At 53.0% G+C, this 17,925-nt stretch overlaps 1 protein-coding gene across 1 annotated transcript in view; it reads right to left on the bottom strand.

Moving 5' to 3' along the window:
* Window positions 1–1,725: 1,725 nt before the first annotated feature.
* LOC116947559 (filamin-C-like) overlaps window positions 1,726–17,925 on the bottom strand; it is a 70,129-nt gene continuing 53,929 nt past the window's right edge. The window contains exons 29-47 of the mRNA XM_032963438.2: window positions 17,614–17,803; window positions 16,711–16,952; window positions 16,113–16,202; window positions 14,576–14,654; window positions 13,922–14,062; window positions 13,436–13,564; window positions 12,429–12,602; window positions 11,578–11,736; window positions 10,985–11,188; window positions 10,101–10,253; window positions 9,802–9,927; window positions 9,229–9,504; window positions 8,889–9,026; window positions 8,359–8,474; window positions 6,267–6,399; window positions 5,958–6,134; window positions 5,138–5,362; window positions 4,195–4,407; window positions 1,726–3,581 (exon numbers count right to left, since the gene is read on the bottom strand). Coding sequence (XP_032819329.1) covers window positions 3,394–3,581; window positions 4,195–4,407; window positions 5,138–5,362; window positions 5,958–6,134; window positions 6,267–6,399; window positions 8,359–8,474; window positions 8,889–9,026; window positions 9,229–9,504; window positions 9,802–9,927; window positions 10,101–10,253; window positions 10,985–11,188; window positions 11,578–11,736; window positions 12,429–12,602; window positions 13,436–13,564; window positions 13,922–14,062; window positions 14,576–14,654; window positions 16,113–16,202; window positions 16,711–16,952; window positions 17,614–17,803 — 3,153 coding nt within the window. The 3' untranslated portion in view covers window positions 1,726–3,393. The remainder of the gene's footprint in view (window positions 3,582–4,194; window positions 4,408–5,137; window positions 5,363–5,957; window positions 6,135–6,266; window positions 6,400–8,358; window positions 8,475–8,888; window positions 9,027–9,228; window positions 9,505–9,801; window positions 9,928–10,100; window positions 10,254–10,984; window positions 11,189–11,577; window positions 11,737–12,428; window positions 12,603–13,435; window positions 13,565–13,921; window positions 14,063–14,575; window positions 14,655–16,112; window positions 16,203–16,710; window positions 16,953–17,613; window positions 17,804–17,925) is intronic.

Below are 17,925 nucleotides of genomic sequence, written 5' to 3'. Positions count from 1 at the left end.
AGCCCTACCTGCAAGCGTCCGTTTCACCACTGGATGTGTAGTGGGTTCCACGGAGACGTAGTCTTTAGAGGCAACACGGTTTATTTAAATTTTAACAAGCCCCCTTTACTCCCACTACTTGGGGAGGTATGGCCTCCGCACTGACGTGCTAATCACTGGGGCTACGGGCTCTGAGTCCTCCGGCTAAGGGTGACCTAGGGGAGGCTACGCTGACCCGACCCAGGCAAGGTGCGGGTGCCGACCACTGGCCCGCGCTCGGCCCTTAAAAGGACGTCAGGTCCCGGGGTCCCAGACTAGCTGGTCTTATGTCGTCGTCTTCAGAGCACTGCCTCAAGCTGTCCCCGAGGTCCGTCTTTTATACCCACCTCGGGGACTCTCCGCCCCCGGTACCACCCCCTTTCTGGAACCTTCCAGGGGGCTCTGGAATAACCCCCCAACCCCTCACCTGGGGTCGGGGGGGGGAACTCGGCCTCTCAACGGTCCGGCTCTCTCTCTCTCTAGCTCAGGGTGGCAGCCCCTATAGACCCTTGCCCGCAACTACAGGTAAGTATACCGTGCACAGGGCGGTGTGTGCTATGTATTTCATTTATGGCCGGCCCCTTAGGCCGCCTTGCCGTGTACATTCACGCACGCCCAATCGCTGCGTTCACGGAACATGTCGCTGCCAGTGGTTACCGGTCGCTTTCTTTCAGAAGCGGTAATCGATTATTTTAAGGGTTATCCATTAATAACCCGCTTTCCACTTAAAAAAATAAAACAATATTCGTACCAATATTCTCCGGACTGGTCGACTCGTTGACAAACTCACTCCCCACCACAGCAATACCGAATTTCCACAACTGCCTAAGAATAAACAGCCCTTAATCGAGCCGCATGCTCGTCTCCCCATGGGGGTTACGCCAATGTGGGATGAGAGCAGGGGGTGGCGGGGCATGGACTCGGGATCATGAGAGTACAGGGGTGCGCGTGGAGTGTCCTCCGTAACGTATCCCCTCGCGTCTGCCACGGGACAGACCGTTTAAATCGCAAGTCGCCAAACCTCTCTTACCCATACATTGTCCGGTGGCATTTTCAGTGCCGCTATCAATTTTCCTGCAAACCACATTGATAGTTAAAAAAAAACCAACAGGGGGCGAATAACCTTGAGATTTTTTTACATTTGAGATCTTATGGACCCGTGCACAAATGATTTAGAAGCATTTTTCCAAACGATAAAATGGGTCTTCGTTTGGCCAATTTTTGAAGTGGAGCTTAAATTATAATATGGGTAAAGTGCTGGTAGTTCCCCCTCTGCTACGCCTTCTGACCAACGTGGAAGAGTAGGCCAAATACCCTACAGACGAGGGGCCCACTTGAGCATTTCGTCATGAAAGTCCTTCCGCCAGCAAATGCCATGGGCAGGGCCATTACCTTTCCGCAGTATGCTATGGACCAGTTGTGACCTTGGAGCCCGTGTGCAAGAGAGTTTCGGGAAATTCCACTGTTTAAAAGTAGAGTGTTTAAACGTCTGATTCAGTTCTGGGTCAAGAGTCAAAGTCTTCAGAAAAAGGGGTCAACAAAATTGGTTACAAATGTTACACTGCAAATCACCCAACTGTTCGTTTACGCATCTTTGCACGTTCCAGTGCGCACCTTTTCTTCGCTATAACCCACATTCCGATCAATACAATCACAGCTCAAGCCAACGAGACAAAAACACCGCAAAACGACGGACAGGAGCAGAGGTGGCGCGGCTGTGGTTAGACTTTATTGTGCTTGGGAGAGGAGGTTGCTGTGGTGGTTGACGACCGCAGAGCAACGTGGCCCTCGCCGGCATGAGGCAGGAAAGAGTGGGAGGGCTTGCAAGGCAGCCTGGGACCCGGATGTCGCACAGCCACCACACGACTGCGAGACACCCATGGAGGTTGCGTTTCTTTTGTTTGGGGGGGGGGGGGGGGGGGGAGGTCTCGGTCTTGCCAGATCAGAAGTGTTGTTGCCTCGGTGGAGAGGCGGCATTCTAGTTGATCACCATCTTGCCAGATCAGAGTTTTTAACACCAAAATGGATGGAGCGTATTGTTGGAAAATTGGGTATAGAACGAGTTAACCAGCGCAATTACAAGAAGTGAACTCGGAATAATTTTTTTTCAGAAAAACCTGATGCTCTGGTTTTTCTAACAATGTAATTTTTTATAGTGTAAACCCCGGCAAGGTTTTTTAGTTCAGTTGCATTGCTTTTTGGGTTGGCTGATTGAGGATAACGGAACTAAAACCTAGACTTTTTTTTCGTCAATTGGTACAAAGGACTTCTCTTCTTGAGCTGGCAACAACTTTGTCCCCCTGGCACGTGGGACCCCTCCGTACATTCAGCGACAACCAGTGTTTGCGCTACAGCTGCCAGGACGGAAGCAAGGCATCATGCTGCCCTCTCCCCCAGCGATCATACATTCAAGCGGCCGCCGTTCACTGAAAACGAGGCCTTGGCGGGGATCCAGTTATAATAGTTCAGTGTCATCCGAGAGAAAGAAGTCATACTTTTTCCTTTTATAACTAGGCTTGTAAGTCGATACAAAAAGACCAAAAAGACTTGGGTTGTGGGAGCTACCCATCAGAAGCCAATCGTGGCATGCTTTACTGGAGGTGTAGCAGCAGCAGGTCGCCACAGCAACGGGTCTCGGGATTGGCCAAAATGTGTCTGAGTAGGCAGGCCCCTCAAGAATCACCTTCGGGTGACTTTCGTAACACTATTAGCTGAACTTTAGTCAAGAGACTAAGCATCGACATAGAAAACTGAAGTCATAAAAAATATAAATTCGAATTACTTTAAATCGAGAAAGTGGTTTACATGAATAGCTACAGTAAACAGATAAACCTAGCCCAGATAGCAGCGCAGCTACGACGAGTAGCCCTGCCAATGTACAGTGTCTCACTGAAGACATTACACACAAATCACAAAAAACATTCTACGCAGGCAGATGCACCAAATAGAAAAAAATGTCACCCACCAGCCACCAAAAACAGAAAACGAGATTCAAAAAATGCAGAAAGCGAGACGGGGTGGCGTCGATCAAAGGCAACCCAGAAGTTGCACTAACAAAAGTCGGGGAAGAATTGTTCAATAGGCGAGCGACAAAAACTTTTCACAAACTACCACAAAACGTTAACATTTGCGTCACGCTCCCTTCCCAACCCGTCCCTCATGCCAGCTAACGGGCAGCTGGCGTGTACCAAACCAAAACCCCACACGGATACACAAGGGCGGCAACTTTACAGAATAACATGCGGTGATTGTACACGGTGGGGCGGGGATGTTGAGCGAATTGTGAAGTTGCGATAGGATGGACGAGTGTGGAGGTCGTTGAGGTGGAAAGAGGGCAGGGGAGGAGAAGCACGCGGCGGCTCTATCGCAAGCCGTTCAGACGACGTTGACGACGTAGGGGCTGCCGGGGACGTGCTCGTTGCCCCACATGAGGACGAGGATGTGCTCTCCGCGCTCTTTGAGGGTGTAGGAGACGGCGTAGGCGCCTTTCCCCGTGTGCTTCACCACCACTTCCTCGCACGGAACATGTGGCCCGTGCACGCCCACCAGCAGCATGTTGTTGCCTGTGACCACGGCGGGAAAAAAATGGCGAGCGAACAGTGTTTACGCAACGCCCGTTCCAGTTAAGTCCAAATCGGTCTCCTGTCAGGGATTAATTTCAGCCAAACTAGCACCCTTCCAATGGTCGCTGAACAGATGACCATTTGAGGTTTAAGGTCCTTTTTATAGTAATATTTTTAAAACGCAGGGTTTATTAATTTCGGCAAGGCCTGTATGGGTCAGCGACCTATTATCTCTCATCGCTATGGCCATGGCTACTATGAGCAACGTGCTACACCCTACCTTCCAAGTCCACCAGTAACCAAAACTACAGTGATAAATTAAGCCCCGAGTCCCATCAAACTCATCTGTCAAAAAAATTGTTGGGTGTCAATGGTAGTCTGCGACAGCACAATTTCAAATAGATCACGTTGTTGTTTGCCTGCAGACTGTGGCTACTACGTTCAGATTATCCAAGCATACCTCAGGGACTAACATGTGAATTAAATTACGATTCTCCATTGCAAACGTGGGGGGATTAATAATGCCGTGACAACCCAATGATAACCCCACGACGACTATCAACCACCAGTTCACCAGCCCTAGCCCACTGCGAGACCCTGGAGCGCAACGCACCAGCCTTGCTGCAGTCGACAGTAAAGCTGTTCTTCTGGCCAACGTAGGCCTTGTTGAGGCCTGCGCCGCGTGGCACCACTTTGCTGGCGTCTGAGACGAAGCGCGCAAGACCCGGCGCCACCGCCGAGGTCGAATGGGCGGCCGAGCGAGTCAGTGTGTCCACCATCACCGATGAAGACTCCTGGAATCCGGCATTACCGGCGAGACGCTGGCCTAGCACGGTCACGCATTCACATGCAGAAGGAGGCAGCAGCACGAGTGGCAGCAACACGAACATGTTTCAACAATGAGCACACAAGTAATGCAACCACAACAACATGGCCTCCATGATCTCAACATACCTCATCAGTACTGGGGTTCACAGTAAATGGACCTCATTCGGCGATGGGTCTGCAAGCCATGGTACCCTCTGGTTTCATTGATCATGGGCTCCTGGATCTCACATTGCAGTTGGGCCGAGGTAAAATCAGTCCCGACCCAAGTCCTGTTTTCACAGCCCCCATTGCTCCAGGTGCGACAGCCTCCTGGTAGCCGCTCCAAACCGGACCTTGGGCCACACAGCACCACTGTCCCCCTAAATAGTACGAGTGATGCTTCCGACACGTTAGGTTACGATTCAATTGCAGTTATGTAATTTGGCCTTTAGCTTATTCATTGAAAACTATGAAATCGTAATTACCATCCCCGTCTGTTAAAAACACCAACATGCGCCTCCAATTAGCACTTGCTTACATAGTATGAAAGACGTTCAAAACGTACAACGGCCATAATTCTTAACTAAAATCGACAGGATGTGAATGAAAAACGCATCAGGCTACAGAACAACCCCTCTGTTGGGCAGAGAAATCTGGTATTCTGAAACAAGGGGCATTGAACTACACATTCAACTTAGGGAGTCAATGGGGGAGCAGCAGCGTTTGGACAAATCCTAGCACCCACTCACCGGTGATCTTGGCCTTGAAGGGGCTGCCGGCAATGTGGTGGGGGCCCCCATACTTGACCGCGACCAGGTAGTTGCCGGGGGCCATGGGCGTGTAGCTCACGCGGTAGCCCTCGGGGCACTCGATGCAGTCCATGTGCACCTTTGAAGGCCCGTCAATGGTAACCGCCAGGGCCCCGGCACCGGCACCGGCCCGCGTGGTGTTCACCACAAATTCCGCTGGCGCGCCTGCACCACGGGACGGCACGGAGGGGACGATCAGCATAGTATTGCGAGAGGTTACCATTTGAGAACTCTGTATTAGTAATTGGCGTCTGTCGAGGAGTAATCCAGGAGGTCCGTTTTGATTCTCCTGGCACGGCAGTTGAAACAATGGGAAAGATCATAATTAAAATGCCACCTCCTAGCCCTGTCCATTAAAGATCATTAACAGACCTTGGATGAATTGCAAATAAATAATTTATACTAAGCATAATTAAGAATCGATTAAAAAAATTAAGCCGATGGATTGTTCTATGCTTTGTACAGTGTGGAACGAGCGTTGTACAGTGTGCACGTGTGTCCATAACAATCACGACCTTGTTTAAAATCGCGCCGTAACATGGAAAGCCATTACAAAGATGCATGCGACCGAGACTGAAATTTAATAGCCATCTCAGTTATTCAATCCATATCACCCAGGTCTGTCCTTTCCTTCCAACAAGTGAGGTCGGACACGGCACATGATAGCCTCAGTAGGAATGGCCTGGCAAGGGAAGGCGCTATGGTAACATTACCGTCACTTCGTGGCAAACGCCGGCCGTTGTCGTCAGGTCTTTCGTACCGGTAGTGCCGCCCTGGAGACCAGACCCGTAGGCCGTCACAAGTCCGGGGTCGGCAGTCTGCCCAGGCTCGCCGACGCGCACCTTGAAGGGGCTGCCCGGCACGTGGCTGCCGTCGAACTTGACGTGTACGGCGTGCGTGCCGTTTTCCCGCGGCACAAACCGGATCGCGTACTTGTCTGGCGACAGCAACCACAACGACACACGACCGATCAACTTCATTAAAGTTGACAACGACACTGGGGAAGAGACGACGAAAGAGCACGTAGTCACAGCTATGGATAGTGTCACCATGGCTACGAATAACGTACCGTTGTCGAGCTCCGAGACTATGCAGTCCTCGATGGTCCCCGAGGGAGAATGAAGCTTTGCGTCCAGTTTCCCCCGCGCCCCGTTCAGGTTCACAGCAAACGACGCTGGTTGATTGGGTTTCAGCCCAGACTCCTGCAGGGGTAGCATGGGGAGCAGGGCGGGGATTAGTGAGACACGGTCAAGTCACACCAGGGGGTGGGGGGCTGGGAGGTTGGGACACCAGGGCAGCGGCACAGTTGGTGGGGGAGGCGGGCGGCGTTAGTGGGGGGGAAAAAAAAGTGGATGCTTTGCAAGAAGGTCATGGTTAGGGGGTCAATGGACAGCAAAAACATGGAGATCCTTTTTGCGGTGTGCAGGGCTAGGATTTTTGTTTTCGTGCTAGCAGCAAGCCTTGGGCGAGTGGTAGAGGTTAGAAGTTAGCAACAGGATTGGAGGGGGCAGTGAGATTTTGGGAAATCGGTTTCTGGGGGGAGTGTTCACACAGGCGCGACACTCACCTGATCCGGTAGCGACGGTGAGAATTAACGAGAGCGTGCAGGGCGACGGGAGGGAACATGCAAACGACACGGTGACACGCGACCACGAAAAACCACGCGAGACGGTACACACACACACACAGGTTAGCGGGGCAGGGGGTGGGGGGGGGTAACGACATGCAACATTTCCCGCCGTGACAGCATCAACACCCAGGAAAAACAACCCCAGATTACGGCCACAAAAGTGAGTGGCAGAAGCATCGGCCGCCGCCCAACACGGTGCTTCTGCCGACGGTGGCGAGGGGCCAAACAAGGACCGGCACTGCTGGCGGCTCCAGAGGGACCCAAGCCGCCATGGCGGGGGGGATAGTTGGTAAAGACACTGCACGGGCATAGGGCAGCAATATGGAGAGGTAAGGACACAATCCGGCAGAGCAGCTGGGCTTTAATAGCCAGGAAGCACGTTAGCGATTAGATTTTTATGGAACACCAAATAGATTCACTTATCCCAGAAAGAATGTTTTAAGTACAATAGACGATTGGATGAACGTTCCAGTGTGTGGGACCACCACCACCACCGACAGGAAAGCAGAATATAAAAAAATAAGAATAAGAGTAGCAAGGATTGCAGGCAGGCACAGGTGAAGAGAGAGAAAAGGATGAACAAACAGGAACAGAAGAGAACACAGGGAAGAGGAGTGGATGAGGGTGTAAGCTAGATAAAGCAGGCTGGTACAACAGACTGGCGCAGGGAGAGATGTTGAGGCCGCACAGGGAGGTTGTGTTGCGGCTGGCAGATGTCACAGGCTGATAGGAGGCGTTGCATCAGGCAAAGGGAGGCTTTGCAGCCGAGCGAGCAGCAAAGAAAGCCAAGCAGCAGGGCAGCATGGGTGTCTCTGGAGCCCCTCAGGTCCCCCTGCAACATTGGGCTTCCCCCCTCCTCCTCCCCCACCCCCTCTCTTCGGGAGGCGGCTGAGTGAGGTCACTGTCAGAGGCCTTTAGACGAGGCTCAGGAAAAACATTGGCGCTCTCTTCGCGCCCGGACGCCCGCGCGCCCCACCCCTTCCCCCTGGCCGCCTCGGGGGTCATGGACAAGAGGTAAAGGTCACAGCGAGGATGGCAAGAGTTGAGGTAGCAGTGAAGAGGTAAAGGCTAGATGACCAAGGAAGGGTGTTAGGTGGAGGGCAAAATTGAGATGGGAAAAAGGTTAAGATGACAATTGTAGAGTTTGAGGCTGTGACAAGCATGGGGTTATAGAATTAAGATGATTGGAGAATTATAAAAGGATTAATTATCATTTAATGTAAACATTTTCAGGTTGATGTCTGTGCAAGGGATGAAGCCGAGGCCAAGATGGAAATGTCAAGAGCATGAGGTTCATTTAAGTGTCAAGGTAGACTGTCAAGGTGGGAGGATTGTGGCATCAGAGCTTACGCGTCACGTGTCGCGACCTCTCGGGCGGTATGTCAGGGGTGACGAATTAATGAATGATGAGCCGGTGTCAGGAAATCGGAAGTTTAGAAACGAGGCAAGGGGGTCTCTTTAAAGGCTGGCGGCCGGGGGAGCGGGTGGGGGTGGGTCCTGGGCGCTAGCGTATGTTCTTCCGGGGCCTCACCTGAAGGCTCGCCACAGTGAGGCGGCGCGACGCGTCCGTCGAGGTAGACGCCGGCACCACAAACGGGCTGTCGGGGATGTGCTCGTCGTTGAACTTCACCGTCACCTCGTAGTCACCTTACGGGGTAGAGGGCAGGGAGGGAGGGGTCAAAAAGTCGTGGATTAATTACTAAAAGATAAATTATGAGATAGAAAAAGTTCAATGCTTTCATTTGTGATGGTCGGGCAGTTCAGGGGTCAGAACAGAGCTATCACCGCAAAAGAGCATGGGTTCAAATCTGGGTTTAAGCCACCCGTGATTAAACTGGCTTCAAGCATTCAGCTCGCTGAACAATTACCACACAAATCGATTAAAAACACTCAGGAATTGAACTAACGACATCAACCTCACGATAGCGATTGTGATGAGGGGTTTAATCATGGCGGTGCCAATATAGGAGCAATCGGGGTGTGTGGTGGATGATGAATTTGACGATGATGACGTTGGCGATTGCTGTGCCGGGCATAGTGGTGATGGTGCCCTGTGCCCACCGGGCTCCGTAACCACGTAGGAGACGCCGCAGGAACCATCCTGGCGATCCTCGAAGGAGATGTCGGCTTTGCTGGGTCCCTCCACAGCGATCGAGAGGCCTCCAGCCCCGGCCTCCCGCGTCCAGATCGTAAACTCGGCTGTGCAGCGGAGGGAGGAACAGGGGAAGTTCCACAAATCAACTTGAGTAAACATAAACAATACCTTACCCATACATAACGTTGATCTACACGCACACACTTGAAGGCAGCGTCACCGTCTCAGCGTAGATGGAACTGTTCAGCGCGCACGCATGTTAAAATGGACGTGCTGGTGCGACGTGCGTGGTGGCCCTCCTCTCACCGGGCGAGTCGACCACAGCGGACTCGAGGCCGGGCCCCCCGGCGCGCACCTTGTGGGCGCCCCCCTCGCCGAGCGGCCCCACCGTGAACTGGAAGGGGCTGCCCGGCACGTGGTGGCCACGGTACTTGACGCTAACAGTGTGCACGCCCATCTCGCGTGGCACAAAGCGCACGGCGTACGAGCCGCTCTGCCCGCTGCCCACCGCCACCATCTCGGCACGTTCGCGCTTCCCCGACGGGCTGGTCACCTCCGCAGACAGCTCTGCCGCATTGACCTCTGAATTGGGGTGGGGGGGGGGGACATGCAGAAGTGATGGTGTCAAGTCAGAGATCGTGCAGAGTGGAGGGAGATGCCTGTGATTGTGCGAGTTAAGATGGAGGACAGCCGAGTGGATAAAAATCAGGTTAAATCATATGGGACTTTACAAAGCGGTCTGTAGCCACAGCACTCGCAACAAAACTGACAACTTCATTTGAAGAGACATTCCAGCAACAGTAATAAGTGCGCATTGTGTCGCACTTGGAAGGGGGGGGGGTCAAAGGGTTTACAGCTCGGGAGGAGGGGCAGCTTTACCCGGCAACTTGAGGCTCAGGTCACACATGCTGCCCACGGAGGCAACGGAGGCCGCGTGGCGCGGACGTGTGATGCTTTGCCTCATCACGCGGCCCTCCCCTGTCACGTGCACTGTGAACGGGCTCCCTGCCACGAGCAACGGCACACACAATCACAACCACACAAAATAAACGAGGTTCTTGAAAACGAGCATCACCTCTGGAACGTATAATTTAAATCGAACCAAGCGGTGGTGAAACAGATTGTTAACACGTCGGCAGAGGTCGAGAAAGGGCGGAAGCAGTTATAACGGTGCCCACCTGGCACATGCTCCTCAGCGAACTTGATGTTTAGGAGGTAGTCGCCGGGCTCCAGTGGGCGGTAGGAAACTCGGCAAGCACTGTTGGCCAGCTCCTCGCAGTCCAGGTCAGCCTTGCTGGGGCCCTCAATGGACAGGCTGAGGCCTCCGTAGCCTAGACAAAGGTCAAAGGTCAGATTATCCCCCTTTTGTCCGAAAGCCTTGACAGGCAAGGCATTATAAGGGTAACCCCCATCAGCTACACGGAAATTCCGCACAAGTGGAAAATGTGCAGAACTGACGAGACCGCGACACAGGTTTCAATGCAGGAGGGGGGGGGTTTCATTTGAAAGCTTGCACCATTTTGTCTGTGTGAACGAAGTAAAAATTAAAACAAAAATGGATCTTTGCTTTAACAATTTGGCTCATCAGCCCTCAGTGCTGCCGATCTGCACTACCATTTAATTTACAATGTCCAAGGAGGGCTTTGAGCTTAGTTTTGGCAACACATGAAAATGAGAATTTGCCTTACCAACACTTTTTTTAATATTATTGTGCACGATCGTTTCATTCGCATAGTTTATTGCTTATTTGCACAATATTATTTAATATTTTCAATTACATTCATCAAACTGCTGTGCGGCCAATAGTAACTTATAGCTGTTGAATCACAACAAAACGTTTCCGTTCGTTCACTACAGGCAGAACGGTGCCAATTTGGTTGCCGCAGCTGCTCACCTCTCCAAATAGCATAAGCGCGACACATTTGTGCCCATCCGATTAAAACATTTACCGAAAACAGTTTGACGAACGATAATGGGCCTAGGAGCACACAGCCACGAGTAGTGGTCTCGTGACCTTTGAATTGCCACCCTGCCCGGCGTGCAGCAGCCCCCACCAACGCACCTGCGTCGCTCGTGTCGACTATGAACTCCGAGACGTCACCGGTGTGGCCCTGGCGCAGGCCGGCACCCTTGACGCGCACACGCCGCGCGTCGCCGATCTCGGACTGGCCGACCTGCACCGTGAAGGGGCTGTTGGTGACGTGGCGGCCATTCTTTAGCACGCTCACCACGTGCGTGCCAGCCTCGCGCGGTGTGAACGAGATGCCTGCATTACACAACAAACATCGTTACACTTGCGTGCCACATGCAGACAAACGGCAACGCTTGCAGGCATAAACACACGGAACAGTCACTCAGACACGTACAATAACGACTGGTAAGATTCACCATGTGTGGCCTAGTTGAGCCCCCCCCCCCCCCAAAATATGGTAGCATTAACATAAAACTATCAAACCCATTAGTAACTATGGTGTGGCCGACCTGGGGTAGCTGTGTGGTTGTTTGGCAGTGTTAACGGCTGGTGGCGTGGCCGTTTGGGGTGGCGGTATGCTTTTTGGTGTCCTCTAGCCAACTGGCTGGTGATGTGGCCGACCAACTGGATGGCAATAGTGGCGACTCGGTGGCACGTCTAGCAAGCTGGGTGGGAAGCAGTACCAATGTGTCCATTGGGCATGCGCTTGAGCTGGCAGGGCTCCTCGGAGCCGGACGGCCCCACGATGCTGGCGCTCAGCACGCTGAGGTCAGTCTCCTGGATCTGCAGCGACACATCCTGTGCAGTGCCCACGCTCAGGCGAGCGCGGCGCCGACTGTCGTCTACGGGAAGGGATGAGGGGCGGCAGGGATAGGAGGTGACGGCAGGGAGAGGTTCAAAGTCTCAGCGCTAGGTATGGTTGTGCACAGATTCTTCAATACATTTCTTCCACTTTACGGCCAAGAGGCTGGAGAGACAGCATCTCCAATACAATTTCAAACAAAACATTAGGTAAAGGGGAAAAGAGCAAAGTGATTTGTTGCTCAAATGAGCCCTGTAGGAAAGTACTCCGCCTCCTTTACTGTGCTGAGCCAGTGGTGGAAATTGCACTTTCCTTTGATGAGGGCAAGTATCTCCATTAGGCCAACAACTGCTGAATTCTCCCACAGTGATACCATTTTTATTGACCCGGGGACAGGAGGTATGATGGGCCAAGCCCATCTCCAAATGAGGATTTGAAGTCAGAACCTTCCGATTAGGAGCCGTTCGCTCTACTGCTGAACTCGCCTCTCCATGAGTCTTTGCGTACTTCACTTCGTTTTAAATACATTTCTAAAAATATATGCATGGGACGACGCAAGCGCCAATGTCAAGTGCAGAAGGGTATCAAATGTGAAAAAGTTCCTGCGACGAATACCGTCACGCCATCTCATGCCAGATTTCTATCAGATCATCCTCTGCCACACCGGTACAGTCTGCGGCAAATTCCCAACGGAGGAAAGATCACGAGCGAGTGCGATTAACGTGCAGGTACCGGTGATGCGGGCCGAGAAGGGGCTGCCAGGGATGTGCTGGTCGTCGAATTTGACGACGATGCTGTAGATTCCAGACGTCGTGGGGAGGTATGACACCGAGCAGGTGCCGTCCTTGTTGTCCTGGCACGAGATATCTGCCTCAGAGGGGCCCTCCACGGCCAGCGACAGCCCCCCTGCTCACCGTCGGCACAGGGAAGGTGTGGAATGAGGAACAAAAAAAAAAGTCCCTCTTTTTTTCCCCCCCCCCACTCCCCGCACCCTCCCCCCAGTACAGCAGAGCCACGCCAGGGCCTTGCCAAGCCAGCCCGGAGCAGATCAGCAAGGCACTGGGTTGTTTTAAACCGTGACGCACACCACAAAAAACACGCAGATGACGTGGTGATGCTGCCTAAGAGTTGTGTACCGACTGATGTCAGATTTAAAAAATGACGGCATTAGCACCACCTCTGACCCCGTTTGGCTCCAAGCTATATTCGGATGCCTTTGATGCCAGGGCATAATAGTTTGGTTCTGGCTTGGCACAGCAAATAGCCAGCGGAAAACCACCAGTATTGGCAAGAACCCCACATGGCTCTGATGTTACAGTGGAAAAGGGGTAAACCAGCTCCCCCTGTGTAGCCGACACTACTCTCAAGTGGGGTTAGCGAGCACCTATTGAGACAGGCACGGTGCACGAGTGGTGGCGTAGCCAGTACAGAGACCCAGTTACTAAGGGATGAGGTGACCTATGGGAGGGGTTCATAATCACTGATATTAGCTATGCCTGGAAATTGAACACAGATTTCTTGAATTTATAGCACTGTGCATCAACTACTCTACACACCAATAACTGCAGAGTGAAGAGTGCAAGACATCGTATCAGCTACCGATCCAAATGCCAGGCAACTGCCACCAACTGTCTTTGCAAAGCAACTGCCACCTTCAGCTACAGTTCTTCAGGCAGTTGCACCTCTCAGCATCGTTGAGGGGTGCAATTGCCGCGCCTCTGTTGCCACGCGCGTTTTACCCTCGCCAGCATCTTTGGTGTCGATGGTGAAGGAGGCCGGCTGGTTGGCGACGCCGTGGCTCAGGCCCGGTCCGTAGGCAGTCACGTTCCCGCTTTCCACCTCGTCCACGTAGAACTGCAGCGGGCTTCCTGCAGAGAGCGTTAACAGCGAGGGGGGGGGGGGGGGACGGCGGCACAATTCTCAGGGAGTTCTCTTAAGGTCACTGCAACACCATCAACACTGCCCAGCACCTGTGTGTGTATCCGTGTACATGCATACTTGTGTAGCTGCTCATCTCGAATGCCTCACTATAACTTGAATATCCATGTACCCATGTGTCAATGTGCCTTCATACCAGTGTATCTATATACTTGTTTGTCCATGCACCCGTATACCCACGTGTCCATGCACCTGTAATACTGTGTACCCATACGGCTGTGCATCTTGACAACATTGTACCTTTTCAGTATGTGCATCAACACTTGCCTGGAGTCACCGCTGCTCACCTGGGATGTGCTCTCCATCATACTTTATGTCCATCTCGTGGAGGCCTTTCTCCACGGGCGAGTAGCGCACCGTCACCGTGCCGTCACCGTTGTTCACGATTTCGGGGCGATCTTTGCGACCCGAGGGCATGTGCACCTCCCCTATGCACAGGCACGCAGTCAGCCGCGTGCACAAAAAGACACTCCGTATAGCCTTCAGACTGTTAGGGCAAGTGCTATTAGTGAGCATCTATGAAGGCCAGCATGGTGCACGAGGGGGTGGGTGGCCAGCACCACGCCTGGCTGTCTTAGTCTCCCAAGCAGCAATGTTCTCACACACCACACCAGGTACTCATTTGAGCCCGAATCGACGTCAAGGAGGACCAGTTCAGATAATAGTCAATGTTGGCCGTGAGCGGGAATCAAACCTTGGTGTCACCAGGTTCGTAGCATAATAGGGCCAACCACTGCGCTACTGCTTCCCAGGTACAGAGAAAGATGCACGCCCATATATGTACAGACCGATCAAGACTTACCCCCCCCCCCCCCCATGTGCAGATGCATACATACAGCGTTCTCCATGAACAGTCAATGATAGTTGGGAGTGACCGAGGTGGGGGCTGCGAGTGGTGGTGTGTGGGAGGGGGGGGTAATGGGGGAGCGGGTGGCACTCACCAGTGACCTCACCGCGCCTCACCACGAACGGGATGACGAGGCTGAATGGTCGCAGTGCGTGGCTCACCTGCTCCTGTGCCTGGATACGCGGCAAGAGACGCACACAGAACAGACCTCACCAGGCTGGCATGAAGAACGGGGGGGGTGTCGGTAGTGTACATAGCACTACGCTGCCCAGGGGTGGTGAGATTTCACATCACATTAAATGCTAATTTCAGGCAGAGTTCACTCAGGGGAGATCTTGAACAGGTTCAGATCCCACTTGCCATTGCCGTTATCCCACGAACTGAAATCGAACCGAGGCTTCTAGTTTCTTAAGTGCGCCAACTAATGCGCAATCGTTTCCCACGAGTGCATGCGCAGTCATGCACGCAGACAAGAGCCGCGCACACAGCAGTAAATAGTGCTCACTCTACACGCACATCCACGTTCCGGAGAGCCACGAGACACCCTTAACCACTTCCTCATTGCTGTTGGTTAACCGACAGCAAAAAAAAATCCTATGAATAACAATGTCCAAACCAATGCGACTTGACAAACACATTGAGCCCATTAAGTAGCAATATGGTAACAATTTAAATCTGCGACTTAACCTATTATCATAACTCAATGATTAAAATATTGTTCCACCCTTTGGTCAAGCCACTGGTGGATGAGCCTCCCCCCCCCACCCCGCACCGTGTTGATCATTGGGGTTGTTTGGCCATACGTCACCATGCTAGTAAGTGCAGGGTGGCAAGACTGAACCAAGATCAGGTTGAATAACCATTCCGACCACTGTCAGTTAACCCAATGATTTATGGAGTTGGTCAAACATCAGAATATAGGACCACAGAGCTTTCGGTAATTGTTGGCGGAGTTTTTGGCCGCCTTCCCCACTTGTCCGTGGTTTTCCTCTACAATCGCTCGGTGATTTGCAAAGAGTGGCTCGTTTTAAAAACGTCCAAGTTATCACAAATTTATTAACAAGATAAATAAGCAATTAAGAGACGAGGCCTGAACACACCGTCACGGAGAGGGGAGGTTGTGGGGGGGGGGGTGAGCCGTGAGGCAGAGAGCGGTCTCCCACATGCACGAGCTGTTAGCTGTTAGTGCGGCGAGGGTGAGCGAGATTAGCGGTGGGTGCCTGCACCAGACCCCCTGCACGCAACGCCGCTCCACTACCACCAAGGGGGGGGGGGGGGCCTCCTCGCATTCCCATCAGAGCGTCAGCACGCTTCTCCCACAGCCCGCCGAAGAAAGGTCTGGCAAGGAAAGAAGAGTAGTAGTAGTAAAGAGCGTGCACATACATGGGGAGCAGTGGAAAAATCTCGCGCGAGATTCGAACATAAAATACCACGCATGCCCTGAAAGGCAAGTCCACACACAAAGAGGTAAGTTAACTGGTGCGTGGATGGGGTGGTGGCAGGGGAGGGACACCAACAAGGCATGCAGTGCAGAAGCCACGTGGCTGCTGCTGCTCAGCAGGTGGTTTCAGAGGGCGAGCCCAAGGTGCCAGGGACATGTGGGGGAGAGACGAGGGGAGACGGGCACGCACGTGTACCCGGAGCGGCTTTAGAGCGGATTGCTGCTGCTGCTGCTTCACCGACACTCGCCGCTCCTCCACTACAGGCGCGTCCTTGGAGGCCTACGCAGTCCGGGCAGCGTTACCACCGCCGTTACCGTCAGCCGAAGTTACCATCAAGTGTTGCGTTAACGGTGGTTAGTGTTACAAAAAATTCGGTTGTGCACAGCGATGCAGTGAGCGAGTGATGAGATTGACAGCACTGCTGGTGGTAAACTGGAAACTGGAGTCGAGAGGGACAGGCAAACAAGTGGACAGGCAATCAGAACTGCTGTGAAATAGGTGGGAATGTGAGATGCAAGATGAAATGGGCAGGTGTGATAGTGGACTGAGGGCAATTGTACAAGGTGCGATTCGTCAGGTGGCAAATGTGACAACTGACACGTGTACGTACTACTATGCCTGTGTACGTACCTTTGTATACACGTAAATATTTTTTGTGCACATGCATCACATTGTGCGCATGTGCTTATATTACAAGCGTCTGTGCTTGCACGAGAATGCACGCTTTTACGTTCACGCGTGCGTACATCCATGCATGTGCTCGAGTGTCCAGTGTACGGGTGCTCACCACGAGGCGGAAGGGGCTGTTGGGGATGTGCTCGCCGCCATAGCGGATCGTGACGACGTACGGCCCTGGCGTGTCGGCACTGTACAGCACGAGGAAGTTGCCATCGGGCTGCTCCTGCACCTCCACGTCCACCTCGCGGCCCTCGGGGTCGCGCACGCGGCACGTCACTTTCCCCCGGCCCGCGCCACGCGCGTCCACCGCAAACGCCGTGTTGCGGCCCAACGCCAGGTGCGTCGCTGGCGCTACGCACGTGGAGGAGGGATGGGGTGGGCAGAGGGGTGGGACGAACAATAAGAATCACCTGCTGTTTAGGCATCAGGCTTGTGTTCGAAGGAGTGAATTGTGGGTAATGGGTTCTCGGAAACGGGTGGAAAAAGGGGGCGGCAGTCGTTGCCAGGTCTCAAAAGCACTCTGCACAAAGTTCCGGTGGCCTGTAAATAGAGTCCTTCAGGTACCGAGACAGACATAAAAAAAATTGAGGATTCACCCCTTCGCCTTGTAAATTTGATTAATTATCTTACTCTGCGAAAGATGCTAACGGATTCTTTGTATCGTAACACACCACAAGGGTAAAAAACACGGCAACGCACCATTCAAGACCAACTAAAGACCATGGGCCCGTCTTGGGGTGAAGCAGAGAAAGCTGCTAAAAACAGTCCCAGCATGGCGTGGGCTTGTTGCGACCTTATGCTCCACAGGGAGCGAAGAGGAGCGAAGAGGAGCGAGTAAGGCACCGTTAGTAAAATATGGCTTAAATATTGGAGGGGGGAACATTTTCCTCTTAAAAGCAATTCTAAGTCACCGCCACGTACACCCCCTTTCCAAGTTCGGCCCAATTGCTGGTGGCCGTCATTGGTGGCAGCTGTGGAAAGTGACTACAGCAATGCTGGTGCCGTCACTCACCTTGTAGGCGGCACTTTGAAGCGTCGCCAGTGGGCACCGCACGCACGCTGTAGGGCGATAGCGGGATCTCATCCCCGCCATACTTCACCACGATGGTGTAGCGGCCGGCGCAGTCCGGCACGTACCACACCGTGTAGGTGCCGTCGCCATTGTCGCGCACGCTCGCCTGCCGAGGGTGCCCCTCTGGGTCCTACCGGGGTGGCGGCGGGGGGGGGGGGGGGTGTTAGCCAAACAAGTAACAAAACACAGGCACGTTAAAGAAAACGAGGTAATGCATAAACAGGTAAAATCGGTAGCGTTAACAAGTCGTTA

This window comes from Petromyzon marinus, chromosome 30, assembly GCF_048934315.1.
Source record: "Petromyzon marinus isolate PM22_M1 ecotype Great Lakes invasive population chromosome 30, UKy_Petmar_22M1.pri1.0, whole genome shotgun sequence".
Classification (NCBI taxonomy): domain Eukaryota; kingdom Metazoa; phylum Chordata; class Hyperoartia; order Petromyzontiformes; family Petromyzontidae; genus Petromyzon; species Petromyzon marinus.
The sequence above is the reverse complement of the archived record's forward strand: the minus strand, read 5'-3'. Positions and strand labels throughout refer to the sequence as shown.